Below are 26,240 nucleotides of genomic sequence, written 5' to 3' on the forward strand. Positions count from 1 at the left end.
GCGGAGCCCTGGAGCCAAGATGGCGCTCCCTGCAGGCCCCAGTACTTTTCTTTGCTGATCAGTGTCACTCAGCAACACCATTCTGCACAGGCTCTAGAGATCATTGCCATCCCATTGCCTCAGCAAAGGATGCTGGGAGAGCAGTGAGGCAGGAGGAATACTCTTCCTATTTGACTTGCTCGTCTGAACCTCACAGAGCTTTTAGTGTGAGCTTCACTCAAATAGAGTGTTTCTTAGAAAACCATAGAACCCGAAAAGCCACAAGATATGGCCAAGAAAATATGTCTCATGACTGAAACAAACCATTAGTAAAAGGTAAATAACAAATTGACTTTTGAAACACAGTAAGGGATTCATGAGACCAGTTGATTTCTTTAAGTATGTACAAAATTATGCCTTGTGAGGGACTATTTGACTGCTAATGGCTGTTAGAGGAGGGGACATATTTCTTCAGTGGCAATAAATGCTCATTTATTAGAACTGCTCATCCAGCAGTTCTAATTAAACTCAGGGGGTCACACGCACACACAGAGAAGGCTATGATCACCCTGTGGGGCCTTCTGGGGTAAAGAAAGTTTCCAGCGGAGGAGGGATGGGAGAAGCTGCAAATGGAAAAATGACTAGAATTCACTGTAAACCTAGGAGGCTGTCAACAATAGAAAACTTAATTTAAACACTGCAAACCAATCAGCGAGGGTTCTGGGCTACACATCATGTCAGACTATTATTACTATCATCACTTGGCAGCTCAGTTTCATCGCTTCTTGGTTTGTGCTTCCAGGGAGGTACATGACAGAGGAAATTGTAAGGCAATGGGTGGAGATTTTCCAGTTAACTAACCCACTCAGTGAGTAGTCAGGAACCTTACGATCTAACACTATCAACAGAGTAGCTTTAAAATTGCTAACTAAGAGGGCACACGAAAGAACTGGAACAATACAGCTACCCACGCCAAGCCGAGACTGCTTTTATTAATCTGCAGGTCCTTGGTGAGACTGCTTTTATTAATCTGTAGGACCTTGGTTCAAAGTCAACCTCTGTTGGAGGCCCTGGATCTCTTAATGTTCTGGTTCTCTGATGCATTCCCAGGTCATAAGAGAAGATACATATTTTTTTAAAAAAAAATCTTGAAATTAAATTGTAAATCTTTTTTTTTCCCCAAAATGAATCAATAAACTTTATCAGATTCTGAAAAATCGCGCTCTCCAAGAAGCCAATTTAGATGCAGCAGCTCAGGTTGCTCTCCAGGGTCCTGAGTTTAATTTCTCTTTTTCTCTGAGAGTTAGCTCTCCATACATCCACACCCAGCTCCTTGGTTGGTTTTGTTTGCTTGTTTTTGTTTTGTTTTTCATTCTTTAATTAGTAAGAAGAAAATGCAATACAGGCTCAATAACGCGTGTTTTAAATAATCCAAGAATATCCTCACAGTTAAGACCTACTGCTACCCCAGTGCCTCTAACCTCAAGCCAGCTCTGTATCCCACCCATCAATGGCCCAGTGGATACAAAAAGGCTGAAAAAGTCCAACTGCCTCTGAGATATAAGTTGTGTGCACATGAGCCCAACTGTATAATTCATTCTCAGAACATCATGATGAAACATTAAGGCTGTGATCAGCCCTCTTCATCTTCTGGACATCTGATCGTTCAATAAATAAGAAGGCAGGATTGACTCATATAGTTAGTTAATTTTAGTACTTCCCAATCATGGAAAGACTTATCAACAGACAGTCTTTGTTTTGGTAAGAATCAGTCTACCAGGCTGTCTTACTGCCCATGAGACCAGCTGGACACAGACTTGCTGTGAACTGGAGGAAGGGTGGCTCTTAGGCAGTTGGGGCTCTTGGACTGCATTTCTGAGCTCCCACAGCACCCCCAAGTGGTGACATTCTTCTCAAGGTTGCTCTTTGTCTGGGGCTTCCAGGTGACTCCTGCGGCTCTATTTCTTCTGCATATGTTTGGTTGCTTTTCACAGATGACTGCGTTCATCAGAGGGATATCAACCTGAAAGCTGAAAAAGCAGTGTGCAGTGGACGTAGACTTGTAATGAAGGAGATGCTATCTCAAGAGAGGTTGCTGGTAGAGCTGGGGCAGGAAGGAGCATGGGGAAAGCAGAGCAGAGAGAGGAGACTGTGAGATAGTGAGAGATGGATTTATCTCTCTCCTGCCTCATACTCTGGGTATGGGTTAATGCAAAGAACAAAGAACACATATTACAGTCCAGCAGCCACAGAAGCAAAACCTTCAGGACATAGGCTTGAATCCTATAACCCAACTTCCCTAGCATCCTTTTTAAACACTAGACTCTGGAGGGTCTTTGAAAGACACATTGTGCCTATTGATTCTGCTTTGTGACTTGGCTCCTTATGACAACAGTCAACATCAACAAATATGATTAGGGGCAAAATTCACATTCAAGGCAATGGCCTTAAACATCCTCTCCCATATGCAATTCTAAAATGAAGCACTGCTAAGGAAATAATAATATATGTGTTGAGAATAGTTTCTTCCCATATACATTGGATATAATAGTCTATGCATATCCACCCAAGCTGGGATTTTTTTTTTAATTGTTTGGATAACTCATTCAGATAACAGGTGTTTGAAGCCCTGCCTGGCCTGCCTGCTGTTTGCTGGTTGGACATTTCAAGACTATGCTGTCTTCTTGTAGTTCTCAGCTGCTTTAACATAGCAAATGCATCCAATCTTTAGACACTGTAGCATGAAAACTGTGACCTACAAATATACTGGGCTATGCAAAACTACGCCCGGATTTCATGAGCCATACGTTAGACATGTCTGGTTTTACTGTGTTTAAAATTAGATTTTATGAAATCATGTCAAGGTTTATATTATAGAAGCCTCCTTAAGGGCAGAAGACTTATATGTCCGAAAAGTCTGGAGTGCTGGCAAGTGTAAGATATATATATATATATATATATCTTATTAACTATATATATATATATATCTTATTAACTATATATATATATATATATCTTATTAACTGCTAATTAAATTTCATTCTTGCACACAATGTATTTTGATAATATGCACTGCCTTAACTCTCCCAGATCCTTTCACTCCTCCTAAATCTGTGCCTGTGGAACAGTGGACTATGCCAGGAAACTTGGTAAGGTTGGGCAAGTTCAGAGTCCCCAGCATCCAGTCACTTACCTGAGACAGTAGGCAGCTCCCTATTCCCTACCAGATTCCTGGTCTGGAGCACTTCCCACACAGGAAATGTGACCTATGATCAAAACAGAGTTCTCCACACTAATGAGGTATCTAGAAGCCCTGAGGGTTTAGCCAATAAACTTTTCTTCCCAGACATTCCTTCCTGAAAAAAGGTATTTAATCTCTGGTCAACCCTGAGAAGGTGGTATGCACCCATTTTCCACGTTGAACAATCAATAAACAGTTTGGAATAAAGGACTGTCTTTTTTGCCAGGAACCACTATGGGGAGCATGGAGAAAGCCTTAGCCTACAGAGTTACTGAAGCCGCCAGCAGAAGGTCCCTCTGTACTCCCAGACAACCCTGATAAGCTAAAGACTTTTGCAGATGAGCTAAGCTAAAGAGTTCCCCTCCCACCGGTCCTGGGCTTGTCCTCAGCCTGTGGCATCTTCTGTTCTTGGTTCTTTTGTGACTTCCAGCAGCGTCTGGATGTACAGTAGTCTGAGTACTCCCAGCCTTGGCCATATTGCAGGCCTGTGGACCCCCAACTCCATTCCCAACTTCCTGTGACCCAGTGGTATCTGGATGTCCAGGAGTTTGAGAGCCCCCAGTCCTGGGCTCCTCATCATGGGTCCTGTGGACTCCCTACCCTTTGGTCCCAACTCTATAAGTTTCCAGTGGTGACTGGATGTCTGGGAGCTTGGGAATCCAGCTTCAACCTCTCACATCATAGGCTGCATTTCCCCACCCCCTGAGTGGTGTATTGGCACTTGCCTCAAGCCTAGCAGTGGCAGGGCAGAACACAAAGCTACACATGTCCTCTATTTTCATAGAACCCACTGATTCTGATTTGTGCTTCTTAATACTCCTGGGTGCAGAGCCATTCATTGGAACAGTGGTTCTCGACCTTCCTAATGCTATGACCTTTTAATATAGTTCATCATGTTGTGGTGACCCCCAAGCACAAAATATTTTTGTTGCTACATCATAACTATAATTCTGCTACTGTTATGAATCATAATGTAAATATCTGTTATGAAGATGGTCTTGGGTAACCCTTGTGACAAGAATTGTTTAACCTCCAAAGGTTCTTGACCCACAGGTTGAGAACTGCCACACTAGAGCTTGGTTGGAGTGGCTTAAATAAGAAATGTCCTGAATAGTCCTGAGCATTTGAGCACTTGGCCTCCAGCTGGTGGTGCTGCTTGGGGGAGTTTTAGGTGGAATGGCCACTGGAAGAAGTAAATCACTGAGAAGGGGGTTTGAGAGTTAAAAACACCTGTCTCTCATGTCTTTTTTTCTACTTTATGCTTTTCTTCAAGATGTGAATGCTCAGCTTCCTGTCCTTGCTGCCATGCCTGCCTCTTTCTGCAGTGACTTCCCTCTGTAATGGACACCTAGCACTCTGGAATGAACATAAGCCCAAATAGATCCTTCCTTCCTTATGTTGCTTCTAGTCATGGTGTTTTATCTCAGCAACAGACAAGTAACTGATAAAATGGTCAGCCTACCAGGGGACACATCCTTAAAGAAAACTGACCCCTCCCTGCAAAATTACCATCAACTGTAGAGATACATGAACTCCTCTGCCTTCCATGCTAGAATGGTGGCTCCGCCTCATTCAGATCTAATGCAGACAATAGCGTTTGTGAATTCCTGGGTTCAGTGCTCCTGTCCTATCTGGAAGGCACTGATTTACTCAGGTCCTCCAGGCCTCAGCCTCCTACAGGTTTTTCACTTCTTCCTCTGTGCTTCCTGAGTGTGTGTGTGTGTGTGTGTGTGTGTGTGTGTGTGTATGGCAGGGGAGGTAGTAAATATGTCTCATTTGTGGCTGAGTACTCTATAGCTTATTCTTTCTAGACACTGAGCAGTTGTGAGTTCCTACATTAACTGCCAACCACTGCACAAAGAAACTTCTCTGATAAGATCTGGGAGTTCCTATGATTCCTGAGTACAAACAGAAGTGTTTAAAGCCATACTACTCTTCCCCATTCATGTGCCTCCCCGCTCCCCACACTCTGTCCCGTCCAGGGCTGGCACTTGTCTGTGCCTCATCAGCCCTATGGTAGCTGTCTTAGTCAGGGTTTCTATTCCTGCACAAACATCATGATCAAGAAGCAAGTTGGGGAGGAAAGGGTTTATTCAGCTTACACTTTCCACATTGCTGTTCATCACCAAAGGAAGTCAGGACTGGAACTCAAGCAGGTCAGTAAGCAGGAGCTGATGCAGAGGCCATGGAGAGATGTTCTTTACTGGCTTGCGCAGCTTGCTCTCTTATAGAACTCAAGACTACCAGCCCAGGGATGGCACCACCCACAATGGGCCCTTCCACCTTGATCACCAACCAAGAAAATGCCTCACAGGCTGGATCTCATGGAGACAGTTCCCAACTGAAGGTCCTTTCTCTGTGATAACTCCAGCCTGTGTCAAGTTGACACACAGAACCAGCCAGTACACTAGCATAGCCCCAAACCTTGTTCCCATTCATTAGAATATGGAAGAGGCTTTTACCACTGAAAGCCACTTTCTCCCATATGCTTCTGTTGAGGGAATGTGCATAAAACAAGAGAAGGTCCTCAATTGTGGGAGGGCCATTTTCTTCACAATTAAGGATGCTGGCATCCTAAATAAACAACAACAACAATAAAACAAATGATTTGTCTTAGAAGACTATGTGTGACCATAGTATTTTCTGGAAATTTGGGATCCACTCTTACCCCTTCCCTTATGTAATACCTGAAGATCTCAAGTGATCGCAAGATCTCAAGCACTAATAATGCCCTCTACTCTTATCACCCTCCACGGTGTGAATGAGGAAACTCAGGCCTTATCCTGGACTGCAATGAGCCAGGAGTTCAGGTGATGGTGCCTGACTGAAGACTCAGATCCAAATTCTGTGTGCTGGGTGAAGAAGGCCCTGGCTCCAAGTCAGCAACCTCCAGCTTTAGGTTCACATGGCTGCAAACATGTGCCTCTTTCTCTTGTGGCCACAAGGAGTCTGAGGTGCTCTGAGAAACACTTCCTTAACACTGTTATGTTCAGAGACTGAAAACCAGGAGGAGGTGCTAGACTGAGTAGTGTGTATGAAAAAGAAACTAGCCCCTAGACCCTATATTATGAGGAAAAACCTGTTCATAAAAGCTGTCTAGAAAATATGTTCTCTTAAGTAAGAGGGCCATTGTCTTAGTTAGGGTTTCCATTGCTATGAAGAGACACCATGACCAAGGCAACTCTTACAAAGGCAAACCTTTAATTGACACTGGCTTACAGTTTCAGATGTTTAGTCCATTATCATGGTAACAAGCATAGCAGCCTGCAGGCTGACTTGGTGCTGGAGAAGGAGCTGAGAGTTCTACATCTTGATCTGAAAGCAGCAGAAAGAGACTGCGTTCCTCACTGCATGTAGCTTGAGAATAGGAGGCCTCAAAGCCTACACCCACAGTGACACACTTCTTACATCAAGGTCACACCTCCTAATAGTACCACTTTGCATAGGTCAAGCATTCACATACATGAATCTATGGGGGCCCAACCTATTCAAACCACCCCAGACATCTATCTATCTTAAGAATAGACATTCTACTTGGTGGACAGACTGGAATACACACATGTGGCAGGTGGTTAGCTATCAGTATCAAGTGATGATTGTATGTGCCATGTTCATTTTTGTTTTTTGGAAAGCAAAACCAAAGGTTTGGTTTTCTTCAAAGTAGCCATTCAAAGGCTTCCCAACAGCTTTTCAGAGCATTCTGCACCCTGCATATCTAGGACCAATGAACCATTGATGCTATCTTTCTAGAACCTATCCACCATCCACCGTGAAAAACTAGGTCTGATAAATATCAGAAAGGGGGCATTCTCATGAATCAAAATTTGAAGAATCTGTGATGGGGCGAGGGCAGCCAAAGGTTTCTCCAAGCCTCCTTCTTTAGAGGGTCCAAAGTAGAATTGAATTGAGCAGGGTGATGAATGTGGTTTTCTCAAAGATGGAGGAAAATGGGCTAGAGAGTGAGCTCAGCAGAAAAGAGCACCTGCTGATCTTTCAGAAGACTCTGGTTCATTTCCCAGCACCCACATCACAGGGCTCACAATTCCTTGAAACTCCAGTTCCAAGTGTCTTGCACAATCTTCTAACTGCCATGGTCACATACATTCATGCGTGTGCATGCACACACACACAATTTTAAAAGGGATCAAAGACAGTAATGTGAGGTAGAAGAGAATGAGTCGCTTCTGTTGAGCCTCTTCTGGTAGCCACATAAGGTAATTTTAGACATTTTATCAGTCCACTTTCATTCAGAATAAAACCAAGGCTGGGTGTGGCTTGTTCCCTGGATGCTCTGCACATCTGAGATACCATCATCTGAAGTGGCTGTGTTGTACTCTGTGGAGAACTCCCCGCAGGTAATTCTGTGTTTTGTCTTAGAATACTTACAACTTCTGTTTTCTATTCTATGCTGCTTTTGAATGTAATAATTTTATGTTGCAGAGATAAATTGCCTATTTAAAAAAGATGCTTAATGACTTGACTGTCTGTACTGGGAACCCCAACAACCCCTGATGTCATCCCCTTACATCACCCCCACTCATCTCCATCTCATTTGGTGTTGAGCCTGGCGGAGTGGTAACAAAACCCTGAAAGGCAACTGTTAATATGACTTCATTCTGCCACAGCTTTACCCCAAGAACCTAGAATCCTTCAAAGCCCTTTGTAAGCGTTAATTTACCCATTTCCCCACAGAGATGGAAAGGGCTCTGTAGAAATGATGCAGTTTGAGTATTGTTGGGTTATAAAACGATGTAATAGGAGTGATCGTGGGTGGGATGTTTAGGGAACTGATGTAATATGCCTATCAGGAGCTCAAATCAAGAGCCAGGGAACCAATGGGACCTACCTCACCTTATTATGGTGGAGAGTGGAGCCACTTGTTGCCCTCTGTAAGTGAAGAAAGGAGCTGCTCAAACTGCAGGCTTACATGACTAATGGATTTATTTCGCCAACAGGCAATTTCTGTTTACCTGTCAAGCAAAATATAAATATAAGTCATTGTAAGGGGAATTACTTTTTTGTGTTCCAAATTACTATGATTTGAAATGCAATTAGCTGTATAGACAAATCAGTTTTAACCTTTATGAGGAGAAAACTGTGGAGCGGGTGGAGTAGAATGGATAGGGTTGCAGTCCACGGGATTGAATTACCCACAGAAATGGGCAGCTTCCTTTCGCTTCTATTGTTCCTAATAGAATCTGTTGTCATTAACAAGAAGCCACCGGCTCTCCTGACAGGCACACCCACATGTGCATGAGTCAGGCTATGCACTGACAGCTTTTGCCTTTACTTGTGAGGATGTGACCACATACACGTGCTTCACTACCAGCTCATTGCTATGAGCATTTACATATAGATACTGGGTGCCACCTCTGTCCACACAATGCATTGAAATTCAGTGATGTCTACCGAGCTACCTCAGATGGCAGCAGCCCATTTTTTAACCTGCAGGTATGCCATGGGAATTTGGAGTGGATCTTAAGTGATGGTGAAAAATGTAATAACATAGATTTTATAATGAACATTTTAATGGACTTTTACGGAGCAGGCTCAGGAAAATTAAGTTCATAGAAGTCGGTTTTCAACTTAAATGTTTATTACATTTATTGGTTTTTAATTGAAGACAGGTTTTCTTTATTGAATTAACTAAACAGCAAGGCTGCAGCAGAGGTGCTGAGGGCTTCTTAAAGGAATCAGTGTAAGGCTTTCCCCCTTTTCGGTTCTGTCGCGCTCTCTGCCAGGTTGTATGCAATTTGGCAGAATGTGAGAGGCTTTTTGATTTTAAAGCACAATATCAAAATGTCTCTTGAGACAGGCATCAAGAGAAATGGATTCTTCCCTTTCCCTCCAGAGGACACATCAACTCAAGGACAAACAGCATCCAGACATGTCCTCCGTTCTAGATGATCTTGAATGAGCTGCTGAGCTAACACCTCATCAATGAGAAAGGACTCTTTCTGAGTTTTAAAAGGTCCTCTCCCTGGGATGGATAGATGGTTCAGTGAGCCAAGGGACTTGCTGCCCAGTCTGAAGACCTGAGTTCAATCCATGGGACCGACACAATGGAAGAAGAGAGCTGACTCCTGCAAGCTGTCACCTGACCTCCACAGGCATACACACATATACACTAAATACATATAATTAACCTCCAGGAGAATCCTTACTGGACCCTCTAAAAATATGTGTCTCTTCTTGGGAATACGGAACTTGGAGACTCTTTCAGCACGCCTTGGCCTTATGTAGAGAAGGGTTCAAGTGTGTTATTCTAGGATACTTCTCACCCTTGAGTGGGCACTAGGCTTTGACAGAGGGCTGTCTCAGCACAGATCTCAAGCTCAGCCCCAGCTCTTTTATTTGGACGGGTCTAGAATGGGTATAACCCTAGCATCTGTAGAATGGGTATAACTGTAGCATCTGTACTCATAATATGTCCTCAGTGGAAGCTGCTGCAACTCTCCACAATCCTCAGTGGATTGAACATGGTGTCTAATGTCCACACTCCGAAAAGTCAGGCTTTATATGTAGCAGAGGATGGCCTAGTCGGCCATCAAATGGGAGGAGAGGCCCTTGGTCTTGTGAAGATTATATGCCCCAGTACAGAGGAATGCCAGGGCCAGGAAGTGGGAGTGGGTGGGTTGGGGAGCAGGGCAGGGGAGGGTATAGGGGACTTTCGGGATAGCATTTGAAATGTAAATGAAGAAAATATCTAATAAAAAAAAGAAAAGTCAGGCTTTGTAAAGAACACACCTGCAATCCGGGAGTTTCTGGCGATTATGTCCTGATAAAGCTACCCTCTGATAGATAAGGCCAGCAGTGTGTAGCTGTAAACTAATGGAGAAGCTGTGGCACTCCATTTATTTAGAGAAGTCTGAGAGCTACTCATGAATAGCATTCATCTGATGGAGGTCTGTTGTCTGATCTTCATGGTCACAGATTTGGTTCAGTTCATTTCCACTTAACAACACAGCACAAGCAGCACATAGTAGGCATTCAGGTACTTTCTGATAAAAGACATGAAGAGCTTGTAGTGCTACTAGGAATGCCCTTTCAATGCACAGACCAGTTTGTTTTTGTTTTTGTTTTGTTGTTGTTAGCTATCAATCGTGGCATGCTGTGTAACAAATTACCCCTGAATGCAGCTGATTATACAAGAAGTTACCCAAGTCTTGGTTTTATACTAATGAACTAGAGTTTTGCTGGTTCACAGTTTTGCTAGGCATAGCTAGATGCTTTTTCTCTGTGCTTCCCAACTGCATGGCATGACCATAGCCTAGGAATCGGGTCCAGGTCCAAGTGGCAGCAGCTAACAGGGGACAAGTGTTCTTATGGTGAAAAGGTCAGCATCTGCCTGCAGCATGCTCATTCATGCGTGTCAGTCCCAAGGTCACTGGGTCAGGCCAAGGTCATGGCCCCAAAATTCTTGTGAGTGAGAGGATAGCCACTAAATAATATCCCAGTATGTAATGGTTTTGAGTATGGGAATGGTGGCTTGCCTCAAAGATGAATCATAAGGTTAGAAATAAGCAGCTTACAATTAGAGTTCTGTGTATTCAACTTTGCTGAGGTCTCTTACTTTCTCCCCAAGCCTCACTTTTCCTCAAATTCATAAAGAAGAGAAGATAGGAGATTAAAACTTTACTGATTTTTATTGAGTTAAAATAAATGTTTTCCTTTGAAACATATTGATATTTAAGTATGTTGAATAGTTGAGACCTAATTAAATTCCCACTTTGCCTTTAAGATCTTTCTGAGTGCAGAATTTACCAACTCCTTTGTGTATAGGCACTGTGCAGTCCCTGTTGGGAATCCATGCGGAGCCTACAGCCCAGGTGATCCTTAGTAGCCATCCTGCAAAAGCAGACGAGTAACCTAGCAGAAGGAGGTTGGTGACTCAGAGTTCAGAGCATGATTCTCCTGTACGTTTTAGCACTGTATCTTGTGGATATCCACATGTTTGTTTCATTTATCCCATATCTAGAAGGTCAAAGTGCTGTTATCTGGAAGGACAGATGCCTGATGCCTCAGAAGAGAAGCTCTTTCTGCTTTCTGGGTGTGCTACAGTGGCCACTTTATAGCTCCAATATCAGTGGTCAGAAGGGGTTAAGAGTCTTGGAGGTTCTGTTGTTGTCAGTTTAAAACATCTGTAGCATCTGCTGGATTGGGTGATATCTCCTGCTTGTTTATGGGGTCTCATGTTCGTTACAGGGATCAGTGTACACAGAAACAATCATGAGGCACAACAGAGAAAAGAGAACAGGCTGACATTGGTTTTAAACAGTAAAAAGGAGTGCAAATCTTTACGTGAAATAGCCCACAAAAAAGCCAACATATTTTATCCATTCACCACAGTGCAGTTTAAGCCTCACATCTGTCCCTCCTAGGTAGAAAAGTTTGTCCCAATCTTTTCCCTGGTTCTTTGAAGAGTTTTATAGTTTAATGTTTGTATTATACCTGTTTCTCCCCCCCCCTCTCTTTGTGCGTGTTCCATAACACACTTGTGGAGGTCAGAGCACAACCTGTAAAAATCAGTTTGTAGAACGTGGAGATTAACCTCAGACTGTCAGGCTTGGTGGTAAATACGCCCGTGTAGCTGCTGAGCCATCTCAACTGGCTCACAGTTTTTATTTCACAAACGAGATGGTCAAAGCCAAGTTGAGCAAAAGAGCTTTGACCTGTTTCCTTCTAAGATACTAAGATCCCGTCAAAAGCCCTCTGGCTTTATTTTCCCTCATAACGCCTCATTCCTTACGTTGTTGGGAAGGGTTTCCCAGAGGTCAGACTTGATTAATTATGTGTGATAAGCAATACGTTTAGCATTTTCTAAATTCCCATTACCTCACTCACAGTATAGTATTAACCTGCTTAGTCTTGTCCGGGGAATTATGCAGTGCTGCAGTCTCTACATGTACTGTGCAGTTTGTGTGCCCATGTTTAGGGGAAGATTGGATCTGCAGGTACTTTGTCATAAGTTCATGGCTTCACAGTCCCTTAAAATGGCCCTGCGTGCTCTGTGCTCCCTATGGAGGAGAAAAAGACTGTGTCCAAGGTCTCCACTTTGTGTGCCTCCATCAGTGTACCAAGGGATTCTCTATTGTCTGCACACACACACAACTCTCCCTGACCTCTGTTTCTTTCAAGCCAGCCTGGCCAGGCTCTGTCTCCTTCCCCACCCCTCCCATCTTCTCCATTTCTCCTGTTCATGCTCCAGATTTGCCTCTCTGGACAGAAAATTTTACTTTAATTCCTTCCCTGATTATAAGTTTTTATGGCTTTTTGCTTTAAAATATGTTTAAATAGGAATAATCTGTGTTTTCAGAGTAACTTGAATTTTAAACTTTGACAAAAGTTGAATATTTGCAGATTCATCAGAGAAAATAAATCTTGACTGTCAAGACACACACACCCTTTCTATCAACTTACTGAATTCATCATTAAATACATGGTTCAATCTTGGGGCTAGAGACATGGCTCACCTGTTCAGCACACATAATAACACTCTTAAAGAGGACCTGAGTTGAGATTCAAGCACCTCTATCAGGAAGCTCACAACTGCCGGAAAGTCTAGCTCCGGGAGATCTGACACCTCCAGTCTCCAAGGGCATCTCATTCGTGTGGACATACTCATGCAGAACACATCATTACAAAAATTATTAAAAATTCTAGCTCTTTAAAATTCTATTATTAATTCACAATGGTTAACAGGCACTTATCTATAATGTTTTGGACACCATAGCCTATATGATTTCTACATTTTGCATAAGTGTATTAACATTATATACAAAGTTATTTCTGCTTGTGTAAACCTGTACATGTGTCCTTCTTGTATAATAAGGAAGACACAAGGGACATCTATAGGAGTAATGTCAGAATCCTTGACTGCATTGGACATGAACCCTTGTAAGGCAGGACTTGCCCTTCCAAGGTGCTAGCAGAGCAACCTTCCATGTGAAGGTCTGGGAGTCAGGACTTCCTAGATGGCACTTTTAGTTTAATGTCCTTATAATCCTTCAGTGGTTAATGCGAATGTAGAGTGGTAGGCAAAGCGGCTGGGATGCAGCCCCAATCTCTTCCTATTTCTTTATAAGGGGAAATGTCTCTCATGTGATATAATAGCTGTTTATTCGTGATGGACTCAACAGCTGCAGAGAACAGGATGGGCCAACAAAATTCTATGGAAAATGAACGTCCATATTGAGGGCTTAGGAGAGAAAGGCTGAAGGAATGGGAGGCAGTTACAGCAGAAAGCTAAGCTTAAACAGGGCAGCACAACTTCCTCCACCCCCGGCTTGAGCCAGGGAGGGTCTGAGGTCCTAGGCCTTCTGAGTCACTAACTCCCCTATGATTTAAAAATTCTCAGTACAGACAGGGAAGCTAGGAAGGCTCATAGAACACCACGGGGTAGTGGGTGACGTCAAATGGGCTCACTGTGTGTGTAGGTGGGGGGAGGGGTTGTGTGTGTGTGTGGGGACTGTGTGTGTGTGTGTGTGTGTATGTGTGGTGGGGGCAGCTGCAACTCTGGGCAGGTGCTAGAATTCCTGTGAGTCTCTCCAAAGTCCCAGCCCATGGTGATGCTGGTGTAAGGAATGAGCTAGCTTATCGCAGCTCAGCCTCTAAGGCCTGGATCAGGGGACAAAGAAGGAGGTGGAACAGCCAAAAGCCAGTAGTGCCCAGAGGCTCAAGAAAAAACAAGGGTTCCAGAAACCTACAGGGAGGAATCCAGGACGCAAGTAGAGGGAGGTAGATGCCAGACATGGACTAGACTAACAGTCAGACACAATTTGTGCATCTCTCCACACGAGGGCACTTGAGCACGCTCGAATGCACCAAATGAGTTTGTTATTGGAAGCCCTATGTGCTGCACAGTGTTTGGCGTCAAAGAACCCCTCTCACTGCATCTCAATGTCAAAATGGGGTGGAACAAGGTTTGGAAAGGTTGCTGACTTCCAAGCGCTTTAGCGTTTCCCCTGTATTTACACAAAGACAGGTAGGCTGGAGCCAGACATACCCTGGGAAGGCCTTGTTCATGAGGCTTGAAATAAGCCTAACCAGGAGTTCTGTTGCCTGTTCTAGACTTGCCCTTCCCTTCTTCAGAGGATCAAAAGAAAATGTATAATTTTATATATATATAATAAAAAAAATCCTAGGTGATGAAGGAAGGTGGGTCTGGAACAAATGTTTCCCTGCGCCTACACTTACAGGCCTTCCTTCTTTTCAGTGGCTCCTCCTATGCCCTTCAACAGCATTTCTACCCAGGCTCTACAGGGTCTTTGTCAAAGTTAAGCAAAGCCCCAAATCCAGAACATTACTAGGCGGGAGTGCCTGTCAGGCACTGGAAAACAGCTGTGCCCTGCAACCCAAAGTAGATGCTATTGGGAGCCATGATCCGAAGCCCCGGGGCCCCAAGGCAGTTAAGGTTGCTTTGCTCAGCTCTGGCCTCTTGTAGTGCTGTCCTCTCTCACCGGGACACAGGCCTCCAGTCCAGCTATGAGTGCCCCAGCCCTGAACCTCCATCCACAACCTAACTGACATGAGGGAGAGTCTTCCTGGGTCTGGAGCTCCCCTGGTGCCATCACCACAGAAGGAGCTGGCTACCCTACTGAGAAGGAAAAGGAGGAGCTGCAAGGGGCCAGGCGGGGAAGAGAAGGCGAGCTGGTATCTAGTTGGTGCCAAATAATGGGGTCTAGACATGTCCCCTCCCTTAGTATGCTTCTGGTATCTTGCTTTCCTCTTTAGTGAGGCCGAACATGGCCATGGCGAGGACTTAAAAAAAAAAAAAAAAAGCAGAAAGAGAAAGCGATCACTCCGACCCTTGGCTTCTGCGCTGCCGGGGAGGGGGCGGAGAAGCTGAGCCAGGCAGAGTCGCTCAACACCCAGGCGACTCGACTCGCGTGTGGCGCGGAGCGGCCGGGCTCTCCTTTCTTCTTTCCCCACCGCCTCCTTTTCCCTCTTCTCGCTTTTCTGCTGGAGGGGGTGGGGAGAGGAAAGAGAGACAGAGAGAAAGGAAATTTTTTTTTTCCGAAGCATCCTAACCAGTGAGCCAGCGCAAGGCGGCCCATGGCTTCGCTGTACCAAAGGTTCACCGGCAAGATCAACACCTCGCGCTCCTTTCCGGCGCCCCCGGAGGCCAGTCGCCTTCTGGGTGGCCAGGGGCCGGAGGAGGACGCGGGCCCGAAGCCCCTCGGGCCGCAGGCGCAGGCGGTGGCGCCCAGGGAGCGCGGCGGTGCCGGTGGCCGGCCCCGGTTCCAGTACCAGGCGCGGAGCGACTGTGACGAGGAGGACGTAAGAGCATCGTGGTGGGTGGGTGGCGGTGGTGGGAGCATCGGCGGGATGCACGGGCCTGACTACTCCTCAGGGTCTCTGGGTCCCCTGTGCCAATCTTTGCGTTCCTTCCTGATGTGCCAGATCGTGCTCAGACACTCTCCTTGGCTCCTGATCTCAGTCATCATAGTCCAGAGCAGATCTTTGCGGTGGTGGCCAGGAGTTGGTAGCAGGAAGGGTTTTGGAGCTGCGCCTGCTGGGATGTGGACTATGCTTGAAATTCGTTAGATGTGTGGATGCATGTTTGTAAAGGCAGCCTGCTGTGGTTCTCAGGGAATTAGATGTGTGTATGCTTGGAGTTGTGTTTTTAGTTTAATTTTCTGCTTTATGGCTCGGGGAACAGCTAGTTCAGGCTGCTTTTCTCTTCCTACCACTTGTCACAGCAACTATCCAACCGAGATGACCCTCCTCTCCTCTCCACTCTGCCCCCCTTTCACTGTCCCCAGACACCTTCTCTCTACACCCAAGGATAAGACCTATGGTGCTCTTATAAAAAAGAAGTCCTAGCTTTAGAGTCCTGGCCTCTGACCCAGACCCAATAAAGCTTTCACTATACATGCTAATTGGGGCTGCATGCCTGTGATCCAGCAACTCTACTTGGACCATGCTCCCTCCTAAAGAAGTTCTCAGAGAGGTCTCTTACTATTGAGGCTGGAAGTCTGAGCTTCAAAGATTGAATTTGCATATTCACCTAGCAATCAAGGATTCTTTCAGGGTAAGAGTGGCCATAGAAATGGGTCAAAGGTCTTGTACCCAGCAGTTGGTACCACTAGGACTTTCAGGGAGTGAGAGATTTTCCTGAGACCTGTTCCCAGGGACAGAAGGCAACTCCCAGGTGAGCCCTCAGGCAGGCCCTTAAAGACAGCAGTGCAGTATCTGTGGGGTTACTGGGGTCCCTTTTCAGTGTGGTTCTGCAGCTCCTGGGTCTTTGCACAAGCCTTTTAGTCTCCTTCACTGCAAAGCAGGAAAACCCATAACCCTGGAGGAAACAGGAAGTGTGCCTGTGAAACACCTAGGGTCTCAAGTAGCAACACTTCAGTGTTTAGTAATTTTTGGTGCAAAAGATCTGCACAGAGCAATAATGTTTCCTTCCATAGAACTGGGGGTCTCAATTGCCACATCTTTCAAAACCAGGGAGGCCATGCTACTCTTAATTGTTGGGTTTGTGGGTTGTTTTATGATGGCATAGGGACTGCCACAGAGGTAACAGGAGTTAGTGGGAGGCCCACCCACAGCCATACATCATGCATCTTTTTTTTTCCTGGTCATTTCCAGATTCCTCTTTCTAGAAAAAGATATAACAGTCTAATGTCCCTCACTCCAGTGGATCAGCCTTAGGGAAAAGGGACAGATTATTACACTGGTTTAAAGAACTAGAATTCTTTGAGAGTGGTATTGAACAATAAATAATTCTGGATGTTTGTATTTACATAGCATCCTGTGGATATAACTGGGTTGCAATGCAGGCAAGAAACACACACACACTGAAATCTGGCTTAAAAGCTTTGGATTATGGGTCTGGAATGAGTTTGCTTTGCTAAGCAGGCTCTAGATGTCGCTAGCAGAATGGACAGACAATGCTGGGAGCATCAGCTGGTCTCCACCCATCTGGATTGGTTTGTTTATTTGTTTTAAAAGATCCTAGCTGAGAGCTGGCAGCTCCCTCTTTTCATTCTGGTGCATAGCTAGAACTGCTTTTCAGGCAAGTCTGAGGTCAGCATCAGTGCGACAGACATCCACCATGAGAGTTCTGAAGGGTGCCTTCCTCCAACTCAGATACATCAAGTTCAAACACTGTGTTTGTGTCCTGCAAGAACCAGAAACGTGTATGTGCATGCAACCGTGCACATGGTCATTGGTCAAGTGTGCTTAGTATTCTGTGGTGTGTATATTTTTTCCATTATTAGGTTATGATACATACATACATACCTTTTCTACAAAGTAGCAGTTGTGAGGGACAAAGAAGCATGGGGCAGTGCTCATCAGGTGCTTTATTCGTAGTACAACTGTCATGTGAAGCGGTCATGACAAATGAGTAGATTTCAGCTGCTCTTACCACAAAATCAACAAAAATAGCCATGTGAGGTGGTGAACATATTTGTATACATTCTCATCAACCTTCTCACTTCCTATATGCATCTATAGCATCATGGCATTTACCTCCCATGTATTCAAAGAAGCATTAATTAAGTTTCTGATATAGAGTCGAACTAATGACAAAGAGCTAGATGTAGCATCAATTAAAAAACTTCCTTTTTAAAAATTGGCAAAACATTTACCCCAAAACAGAAACACAAATCAAATCATCCTTCTTCCAAGAACTTCAAGAGGCTACAGTTTGCTTGCAATTAAAGGTAACTGATAAAGTCTTTGTGTTTAAAAAACTGCTAGATATGTCATGATTGAAGGATCTCACATTACACCTCTACCTCTCCCTGTCCCTGTCCCACGTCCCTCTCCCTCCTCTCCCCTTCCTCTCTCCAAACCAGAAAGCAGATATGTGACTATTTTGGACCACTTTGCTATGCTCAGGAACACACCTGGTTGAGAGGAGAGGGTGGGGGAAGAGGGGGAGGGAGAGGCTCCTCATTGCCTTCCCCCTAGATCTGTCCAGGGTGCTGAACTCTCTCTTTCCATTAGCTCATAGAAAAATCTCCATCATTGTGTCTGAGTGAGCAGTCTGAATACAAGACTGGTGACCTCATCCTGAATCTGTGTTCTGACCGTCAGGCACAGCTGTTGCAATATGTACTGTCTTAGTTGTCTTTCTGTTGCTGAGATAAAACACTGACCAAAACCACTTTGGAGAAAAGTCAGGGTAGAAACCTGGAGACAGGAAGAAGCCGTAGAGTAACACTTCTTACTGGCTTGTTTCTCATGTCTTGCTCAGCCTTTTTTCTTATGTATACCAGGGCCACAACCAAAGGGACACACCATCACTTTGGACTGGTTCCTCTTACATCAATTGTTAATCAGGATATATACCTCACCTACAGCCCAACGTGACGGATATATTTCATCAATTGGTGGTTTTTTTTTTTTTCCTTTTTGGTCCCAGATGACCTAAGTTTATAGTGTCTAGTTGCCAAAAACATACAAACAAACAAAGAAACAAACAAACTCAGCTTCCCTGTCCTGTATCTGATGCTGGTAAATGACATATCCTTAATATGCATTAGGTTTTAGATTACCTTGTCCTCAGAACCAGAAATAGAAAAGGGGAATAAAAAATAGTATAGTAATAAACATGTGCACACACAAATATAATGACTGGGAGAAGGCTCCATTATTAAAGAGCTTGCCACACAAGTATGAAGGCCTGACTTCATATCCCCTGAACCCATATAAACGTTTACCATGATAGAGTGCCTGACTGTAATCTCAGTGGTCATAGACAGGGAGAGGAGGTGGAATCAGCAGAATCCCCAGGAGCTTGTGGGCCTGATATCCTGGTGCATGCCATGGCAAATGGCAGCAGGTGCTGCCTCAAATAAGGTGGAAAGAAAGGAATAACACTTGAGGCTGTTCTCCAACCTCCAAGGAAGCACTGTGGTGCACCCCTATTTTTCTGTCTGTGTGTCTGTGTGTCTGTCTGTCTGTCTTTTACACACTCTTTTAAAAAACCAAATAAAACAAACATGTCTTTGCATGATTGAGAAAATATATCTTGCACAAAATTTAAGATACTCTACAGAGACTCAACCAGATAAACTCTAATAAAATGTGCACAGAACACTCCTATACTAACATTAAGGGTCTAGTGAGGGACAAAAAAAATTACCCAAGTGAAGACACTATGACACTGCTTATAATCACAGACAGCCTCTTTGTGACCTGTCACCTATGCAGGTCCACAGACAGCCTCTTTGGGTGATATCATGGTTAATCACAACCAATGAGTTGATGGAATCTGGAATAGCCTGAAAGATAGGCCACTGGGTATACCTGTGGGATGTTATTTTAATTTTGGTTGTATTAGTTGAGTTGGGAAGACCCACCCACCATGGGTAGAGCCATTCCCCAGGCTAGGATCATGGAGTATATAAAAAGGAAGAAGTGAGCTGAGAACCAGCCCTTCACCAGTCTGAAACCTGACTGTAGATGCCATGTGAGTATTAACCTCAAACTCCAGTGGCTGTGACTTCTCTGACACGATAGAGTGTACCCTGAAAGTGTAACTGAAAATCAACCCTTTCCCCCTTAAGTTGCTGCTGTCAAGGTGTTACATCACAGTGACAAGGAACTAAGATGGTGGGGCTGTCATAGGATCTTTCATTTGTAATCAGTTTCCTTGTAAATTTTACCCTTATTTAAACAAAGCCAATTAGCTGGAAATCACCTTTGAAAAGCCATTAGCCAATTTTATTTAAAAGTCATTGTGTAGAGTTAAAAATAAGTTGACTCTAAAAAGCTACTGAACGTTGATTTTAGTGAAATTCAGTGACTTGCTGTTAGAATTATCTGTGACTCATTTTAAAATATGAGCATTTGTCAGGACTGGCCTTGAACATTTCTCTCTGGTCTCTGCAATAGCTTTAGGGGCCTTGCACACTGCCACCTTGGTTCTTCTGCTATGAGTACATGGCTGTTCCTGCACACTGCCACTGTGGTCTTCCTGCAGTGGCAGGTGGCTGTCTCTGCTTCCTTTGTTCTTGGTGACTCAGATTTTTCTAATGATATTAACATGCCGGCTGCCTGATTTTAAAACCACAAACCAGCCGATGCTGAGATCCAGTGACAACCATTGCCTATGATGTCAGTCAGCCCAACAGCAGGCCCAAATTCGTCATGCTGCATGTCCTTATAGCCATCTTATTTTTTTCTCTGCTCTGCTCCTTCAGCGGTGTGACATCTTATGTGGTTGGGACTTGTCGGTTTTGTGATTGGCTTCTTAAGCAGCTTGGTGACACAAAGATGTCTATATATTCTGAAAAAAATGTTTTTTTTTCCAATGTTGTGATTTTTTTTTATTCTACTAACCTGATTTTAAAAAGGCTAAACCTTCCTGCAGTCCAGTCCCTCCTTGTCCTCATGATATTAGCATGCCTAGGATACCTACTCCCAGAATGGGTTCAGGGAAGAAGGGGGCCATTTGGAACTGTGACCATGGAGGCACCCAGTATTGCAGTATGCCTTAATCTCCATACTAGTGGTAGCTGCAGGGCAGATATACTTGGGGGTGCTCACTGAGCCTAGCAGTTGCAGGGATGACTACCTTCTGCAAGCAACTAAATCTAAGGGGAAAGTCCAGAGTCTCTCCCCCTGCCCTGACGTGCTTTCTCCTTTCCCCCCACAACATACAAGGGTCTTGATACTGACTCCCATTTCTGTCCTCAACAGTCTTTGCCTCATCTGACTTGGGTAGAGAGTTGCATTCTGAGTGTGGCTATGACATGAACTTGACAGGACCTGCACACAGGATGACAGGTGTGCTGTCCACCTCGTGATGAGATGCCAATGCCATCACATGACTTTTCCTTTCTCTTGGTACCATCCTAACTTCTGTTCTAGAGGACAGCCACTCTACTCTTCAAAGCTTTGGGCCTTGTGCTTTCCATGGTACTGTGTGAATCCCCCTGTTTCCTCCCCTCCTTCTCTTCTTTTCCTATCCCCTACACAGTCTCTCCCCCCCTCCATTTTCCTATCTCTTCCTGCCCCCCTTTTTTGATCCCTTTCTGATCTCGGTCTTAGTCCTTTCTTTCTCCTGCCCTTTAAAGTTTGGGTGTCTGGTCTTCAATTCCTCCCCTTTCATGTTTTCTTCACCTTTGTGCAAAGAGAACATGGTGTGTCCTGGGGCTCCAGTGAGAAGAATATGCAGACAGCTTCATTATTCAGGATGCACTTCTCTGAAGATAATCTGCCTTTTTTTTTTAAAAAGTGGTCAATTCTAGAGTTTCAAGGGCTATGGAATAACTGATTGATCTACTAAGCTCTCTTAAGTCATGTCAACAGCTTTGGAAATTATAACAAAATATCTGCACGAACAGGTTACTACTTCCAATTGAAACAGCATAAGCACACAAAAGCCATATTCCCAGTATCCAGGTTTCTTTCTTGTAGAATTGTTTTCACTTGGTGAGCTTTGAAGCCCCCTTATCTCTCTATCACACCATCTCATATCTCACTGCTGGACATAATATTTTATTAAATGTATTTTTTAAAATCTAAATTTTATTTAAAAATTTACTGTAGAACTTATTTAACATCAGACACACCAGTGTTCAGGTAAAGCAAACGGTTACTTAGCTTCACTACAAACTCTTTCAATAAAAATTGGCCAAAGTCATGATATGTGTGAAGCAAGGACATACAAAGTTCTTCCCTATTCAGAGAATCAGGAAATGAGGGAAGGAAGAAGGGAGAATTCACCATGAAAAGCATAAGGCCCAAACAGGAAGCTGAGAATGCTGCAGGAAAGTAGCATACTGCTCTGCACAAAGAAGCAAAATGAGGAGACGCCAAACACAGCATCAAGAAGGCCTGACCTTTGCTCTGCCCCTTTGTGGTGAAGGCAACACCATCCCTAGCCGATGCCACCTGCACCGTTGCCTGAGCTGGGAGATAAACCAAACAGGGAATCAACCTTTGCACTCAACATTAACACGGTTAACAAGAACAGGCTGCCGTGAGTTGTCATTGGGCGGGTGAGTTGTTAACTGTGAACCACAGCAAACACATTCTGACATGTTAACAAGCTTTTGCTCTTTAAAGCCAGAAGAAAAAAAGAGATGTGTTTGTAAAGCAGGGATGTGATCTCTTCCCAGGGGATATGAGCTGTTGGCAGTGGAAGACTTCGAGGTGGGTATGAAAGCCAAATTTACATGGCAGGCTAATTTTATTTTTTTAATTGCTGCCAGCACATTTCTAAACTTTACATGGATCTCTTACCTATAGGTTAAAAAGACCTGGAGTATTAGAATTTCAGAATATTAAGTTTGTGTCTATGGTGTTGGCTCCTTTTCCCAGGTGAGATATATATCACCAGGTGGGAAAGGTGGTTCCTAGGTGTTGGCCCTGGGAGTCTTTTTTTCCTTCTATAAAGTAGAACTTTTTTCATTTCTTACTCAAAGCTTTTTATCCTTTGCAGCCGGGTTGATGAATGGGTTTAATTTTTGTGAGCAACTGGCAGGAGTTGCTGAGTGAGATGTACGTGCTGATTGTACCTGACCCTGCTCCTTTTAATTACTCCAACGATAATAATTCATTAATCAAGTGCAGGAGAAGTGCCTCCCTCGATGTGCGATATTGATCCTCTCATGCAGTGTTGCCTATAAAAATAATAATCCTGTGATCCTTTTAAAATTAAACTCTTCTTAATAAATTGAATGTTAAGGGCACAGTGGGACCTGTGTGCTATGCCTCAGTTTGCTTCCATTCCAAGCTTATCGATTTGATTTTATAAAGATGTAAAACACATGTGCCCTTTCCCAGGAACAACTTTTACAACATTTTCCCTCAAAGTGGTCCAGTTCTAAACTTACTTTGGGTGGAATTATTTAATTGATAGCTCTAGTTTTACAGATGACTAGACTACAAATGCAGGCAGGTATATGGCAGCACACTAATCATACAGATTTCTGGGATTCTCTGCTTAGTTTTTCTTTTCTTTTCTTTTCTTTTCTTTTCTTTTCTTTTCTTTTCTTTTCTTTTCTTTTCTCTTCTTTTCTCTTCTCTTCTCTTCTCTTCTCTTCTCTTCTCTTCTTTTCTTTTCTTTCTGTATTGGCCACGTCATTAAGTTGGAAAATTAACTTAATTATGTCCCATTTGTGTTAGAAATGGGACTGGAGAAATGGCTCGGTGGTTAAGAGCATTTGTTGCTCTTTCTGAGGAGCTCAAAACAACTTGTAACTCCTTCTCCAAGGGACCTGATGTCCTCTTCTGGCTTCTACAAGGTACACACACACATACACACACACGCACACACACACACACACACACACACACACACACACACACACAGAGGAAAGCTAGAAATTTGCAAGATCTGTGGGGTCCAGGGAGTAGAGTTCCAGGTGTGGAGGGATGCCAGGCCCCAGACTTGCAGAAGATGGATTGTTGTGGTAGAACTCTCAGCAGGCCATGGGAAGGATGGCTGGTATAGGAAACTTATAACCGTATACAAAGGAGGAAGAATCCATGCTTATAAGTAGAAACCCTCGTAGCTCCTAAAACAGTGTCAATCTTTAACAGAAGCATATAAACTTATCTCAGCCACTACTGCATGTGCCTACAAATTACCTAGAGATGTTTGGAAGTCAGAAAAGTCATCCTGGATATAAGCACAGTGGATATGGAACACACACACACACACATACACACACGCATGCACACACATACACACAGATTTATTTTTAATTCAAATGAAACCTAATGTTTTTGAAGATCACAAAGTCACTGTAAAAATCAATTTTTAATCTTCTGTAATAGTTAGATTTCATGTGAGCATCAGCATTTACCTTAGGTAAGATTGAGCCAGTTTTAATATAATGCTTATTTTTCTTAAAGCGGAATAAAGGGAATAGGAATAGGTTCTTGTCGAAACTGAGAATTGAGAAAGTGACTTTTTTTCTATCTCCTACTCTTCATCATTGTGGGATGGTTAATAGAGCAAGTGGAACAAGCACATTAGCTTTCAAACAGCAGTGCCTCCCCACCGTGTTACCTACAATATATGCATCTAACCTTGTGTTTTCTCTCGTATATAAACAAATATATGCATCTATAAAGCCATTCTGCACAAAATGCAGAATCTATGCATCTGACTTCAATTAACATGCCTCACATATGGCTGCTCTATATTATAGACATGATCTGTGAAAGAACAGACTTAAGGTGAAATCAAGAAGGAGAGCAGGAATGGAGGAGGGGAGCATGGCAAGCACTTAGAGTCAGAGACCCTTGCTAAGGGGAGTGGTTGGAAGGTAAGGTAGAAATGGGGGGAAGGGTTGCTCCAGCTGCCTGAAGCCATGGGCATGGAAGAAAGCTTCTGACAGAAGCTTCAAGAAACCAATGTCTGGTTTATTGTTCCTCCCTCCTTCCCTCCTTCCCTCCTTCCCTCCTTCCCTCCCTCCCTCCCTCCCTCCCTCCCTCCCTCCCTCNCCTCCCTCCCTCCCTCCCTGTCTGTCTGTCTGTCTGTTTGTCTGTCTGTGGTGTTGCAGCCAATGCTGCTCAGATAGATCTACACCTATTCTGGGCAGCATGTCCATAGCCTCATCACAATCTAGCTAGCCTGAGCAGGCTGCAGCAGAGGACAAACATCTTCTAGGTGGACAGGTCATCCTTTATTTTTGGTGGGTTCAGTCATGATGGAGTGATGGATGTACAGAATTCTCTCTGAAAATTTAAAAATTTTGTGTATGGGTATTTTGCCCACATGTGCATATGCATATGCTTGCCTGGTATCAGAAGAGGTCAAAAAAGGTCATAGATCCCCTGGTACTGAGTTAAAGACAGTTGTGAGCCACCATGTGAGTACTGGGCATTGGACTCCAGTCCTCTATAGCAGCAATCAATGCTCTTAACTATTGATCCATCTCTCCAGGCCCCTTTCTGAGTTTTGAGGGCAAGTGCATCCCTTTATCTCATAAGCTTTTCAATTCTCTGATAAACCGATTTGGAAATTGTCCACATGAAGGCAGCAGAGGTGGGATACCTGAGCATGCTGGTCACATCAACTCCTTTCTCAGGGGAGAGTGTTTTGTTCAGTGGCAGGGGAGGAACAAAAAGACTCTAGCTTCCTGAAGGCAGGAGCCTGTGTGGAGTGTGTGGGGAGCTGAGGGGCCAGGATCGGGTGTTAGGTCACCAAGAGTGCACCAGGGAGCCTCCTCAGTGTCTGTAAGGGTTCACTTAGGAATGTAACCTCCAAGAGTCTTGAGTCTTGAGTGGAGGCTGTGTAGTCAGCACAACAGAGAGCCTGGGCTAGGCCCTCAGGATTGAAGGTTCTGGTATAGAAAAATTCAGTACCTTGGCCAAGCATGTAGCATTGTTCCTTTTCTCCATGATACATGGATTTGGACCAAGATTGTTTCAGCTTGCAAGGTGAAGGTTATGGGTTTCATCCAAACATTTCCCTTCAATGCAATCCTCTTCTCCCTGCTATTGCCATGGCTGATAATGTTTAATTTCTACTCTGTATGTGGAAAGGGCATACAGGGCATCTCTTCCTTGCTTCCAAAAGGATAGGAAATTCAATCCCAGCCCTTCCTCATCGCTAGCTGTCTATTAAAGGAGGGGATGCTAGGGAAGGCAGGGCACTGTTTCTATAGAAACCGAGCTGCTGGTACAGCAGGGCCTCTGGCTTCTGTGTTGGGCAGCTGGACTTCCTGAATGCAAAATCAGCCACATCATTTCTCATGGTCTCTTCCTGGCCTTGTTTTTCTGGTGTCTGCCAGCATGGTACAGGAAGCAGCTCAGTAGAGTCTTGAGGTGAACCCCCTCCTCATGACCTCTCTAACCTACTGCCTCAGAGCTTCCATTCATTGCACAGTATCAAGGAAATCATCATCTTACACTCTATGCTGCAGGGCTTCATCCTAGAGGCCCAGGATGCTTGATAAAGGATGCCCTCCTTTAATAGACAGCTAGTGATGAGGAAGGGCTGGGATTGAATTTCCTATCCTTTTGTAAGTAAGGAAGAGATGCCCTGTATGCCCTTTCCACATACAGAGTAGAAATTAAACATTATTAAGCACTACCAGGCTCC

General features: G+C 44.1%; 1 protein-coding gene across 3 annotated transcripts in view; it reads left to right on the forward strand.

The window, feature by feature from the left end:
- The window catches only part of Dpp6 (dipeptidyl peptidase like 6), a 927,623-nt gene that overhangs the window by 218,723 nt on the left and 682,660 nt on the right, over window positions 1–26,240 (forward strand). Inside the window, exon 1 of one of the 3 annotated variants that reach the window (XM_021163976.1) lies at window positions 14,883–15,499. The exons of the other annotated variants lie outside the window; for them this stretch is intronic. Coding sequence (XP_021019635.1) covers window positions 15,275–15,499 — 225 coding nt within the window. The 5' untranslated portion in view covers window positions 14,883–15,274. Of the gene's footprint in view, window positions 1–14,882; window positions 15,500–26,240 lie in introns of those variants that run through there. 3 annotated transcript variants of the gene reach the window in all.

The sequence above is a fragment of the Mus caroli genome, chromosome 5 (genome assembly GCF_900094665.2).
Source record: "Mus caroli chromosome 5, CAROLI_EIJ_v1.1, whole genome shotgun sequence".
Classification (NCBI taxonomy): Eukaryota; Metazoa; Chordata; class Mammalia; order Rodentia; family Muridae; genus Mus; species Mus caroli.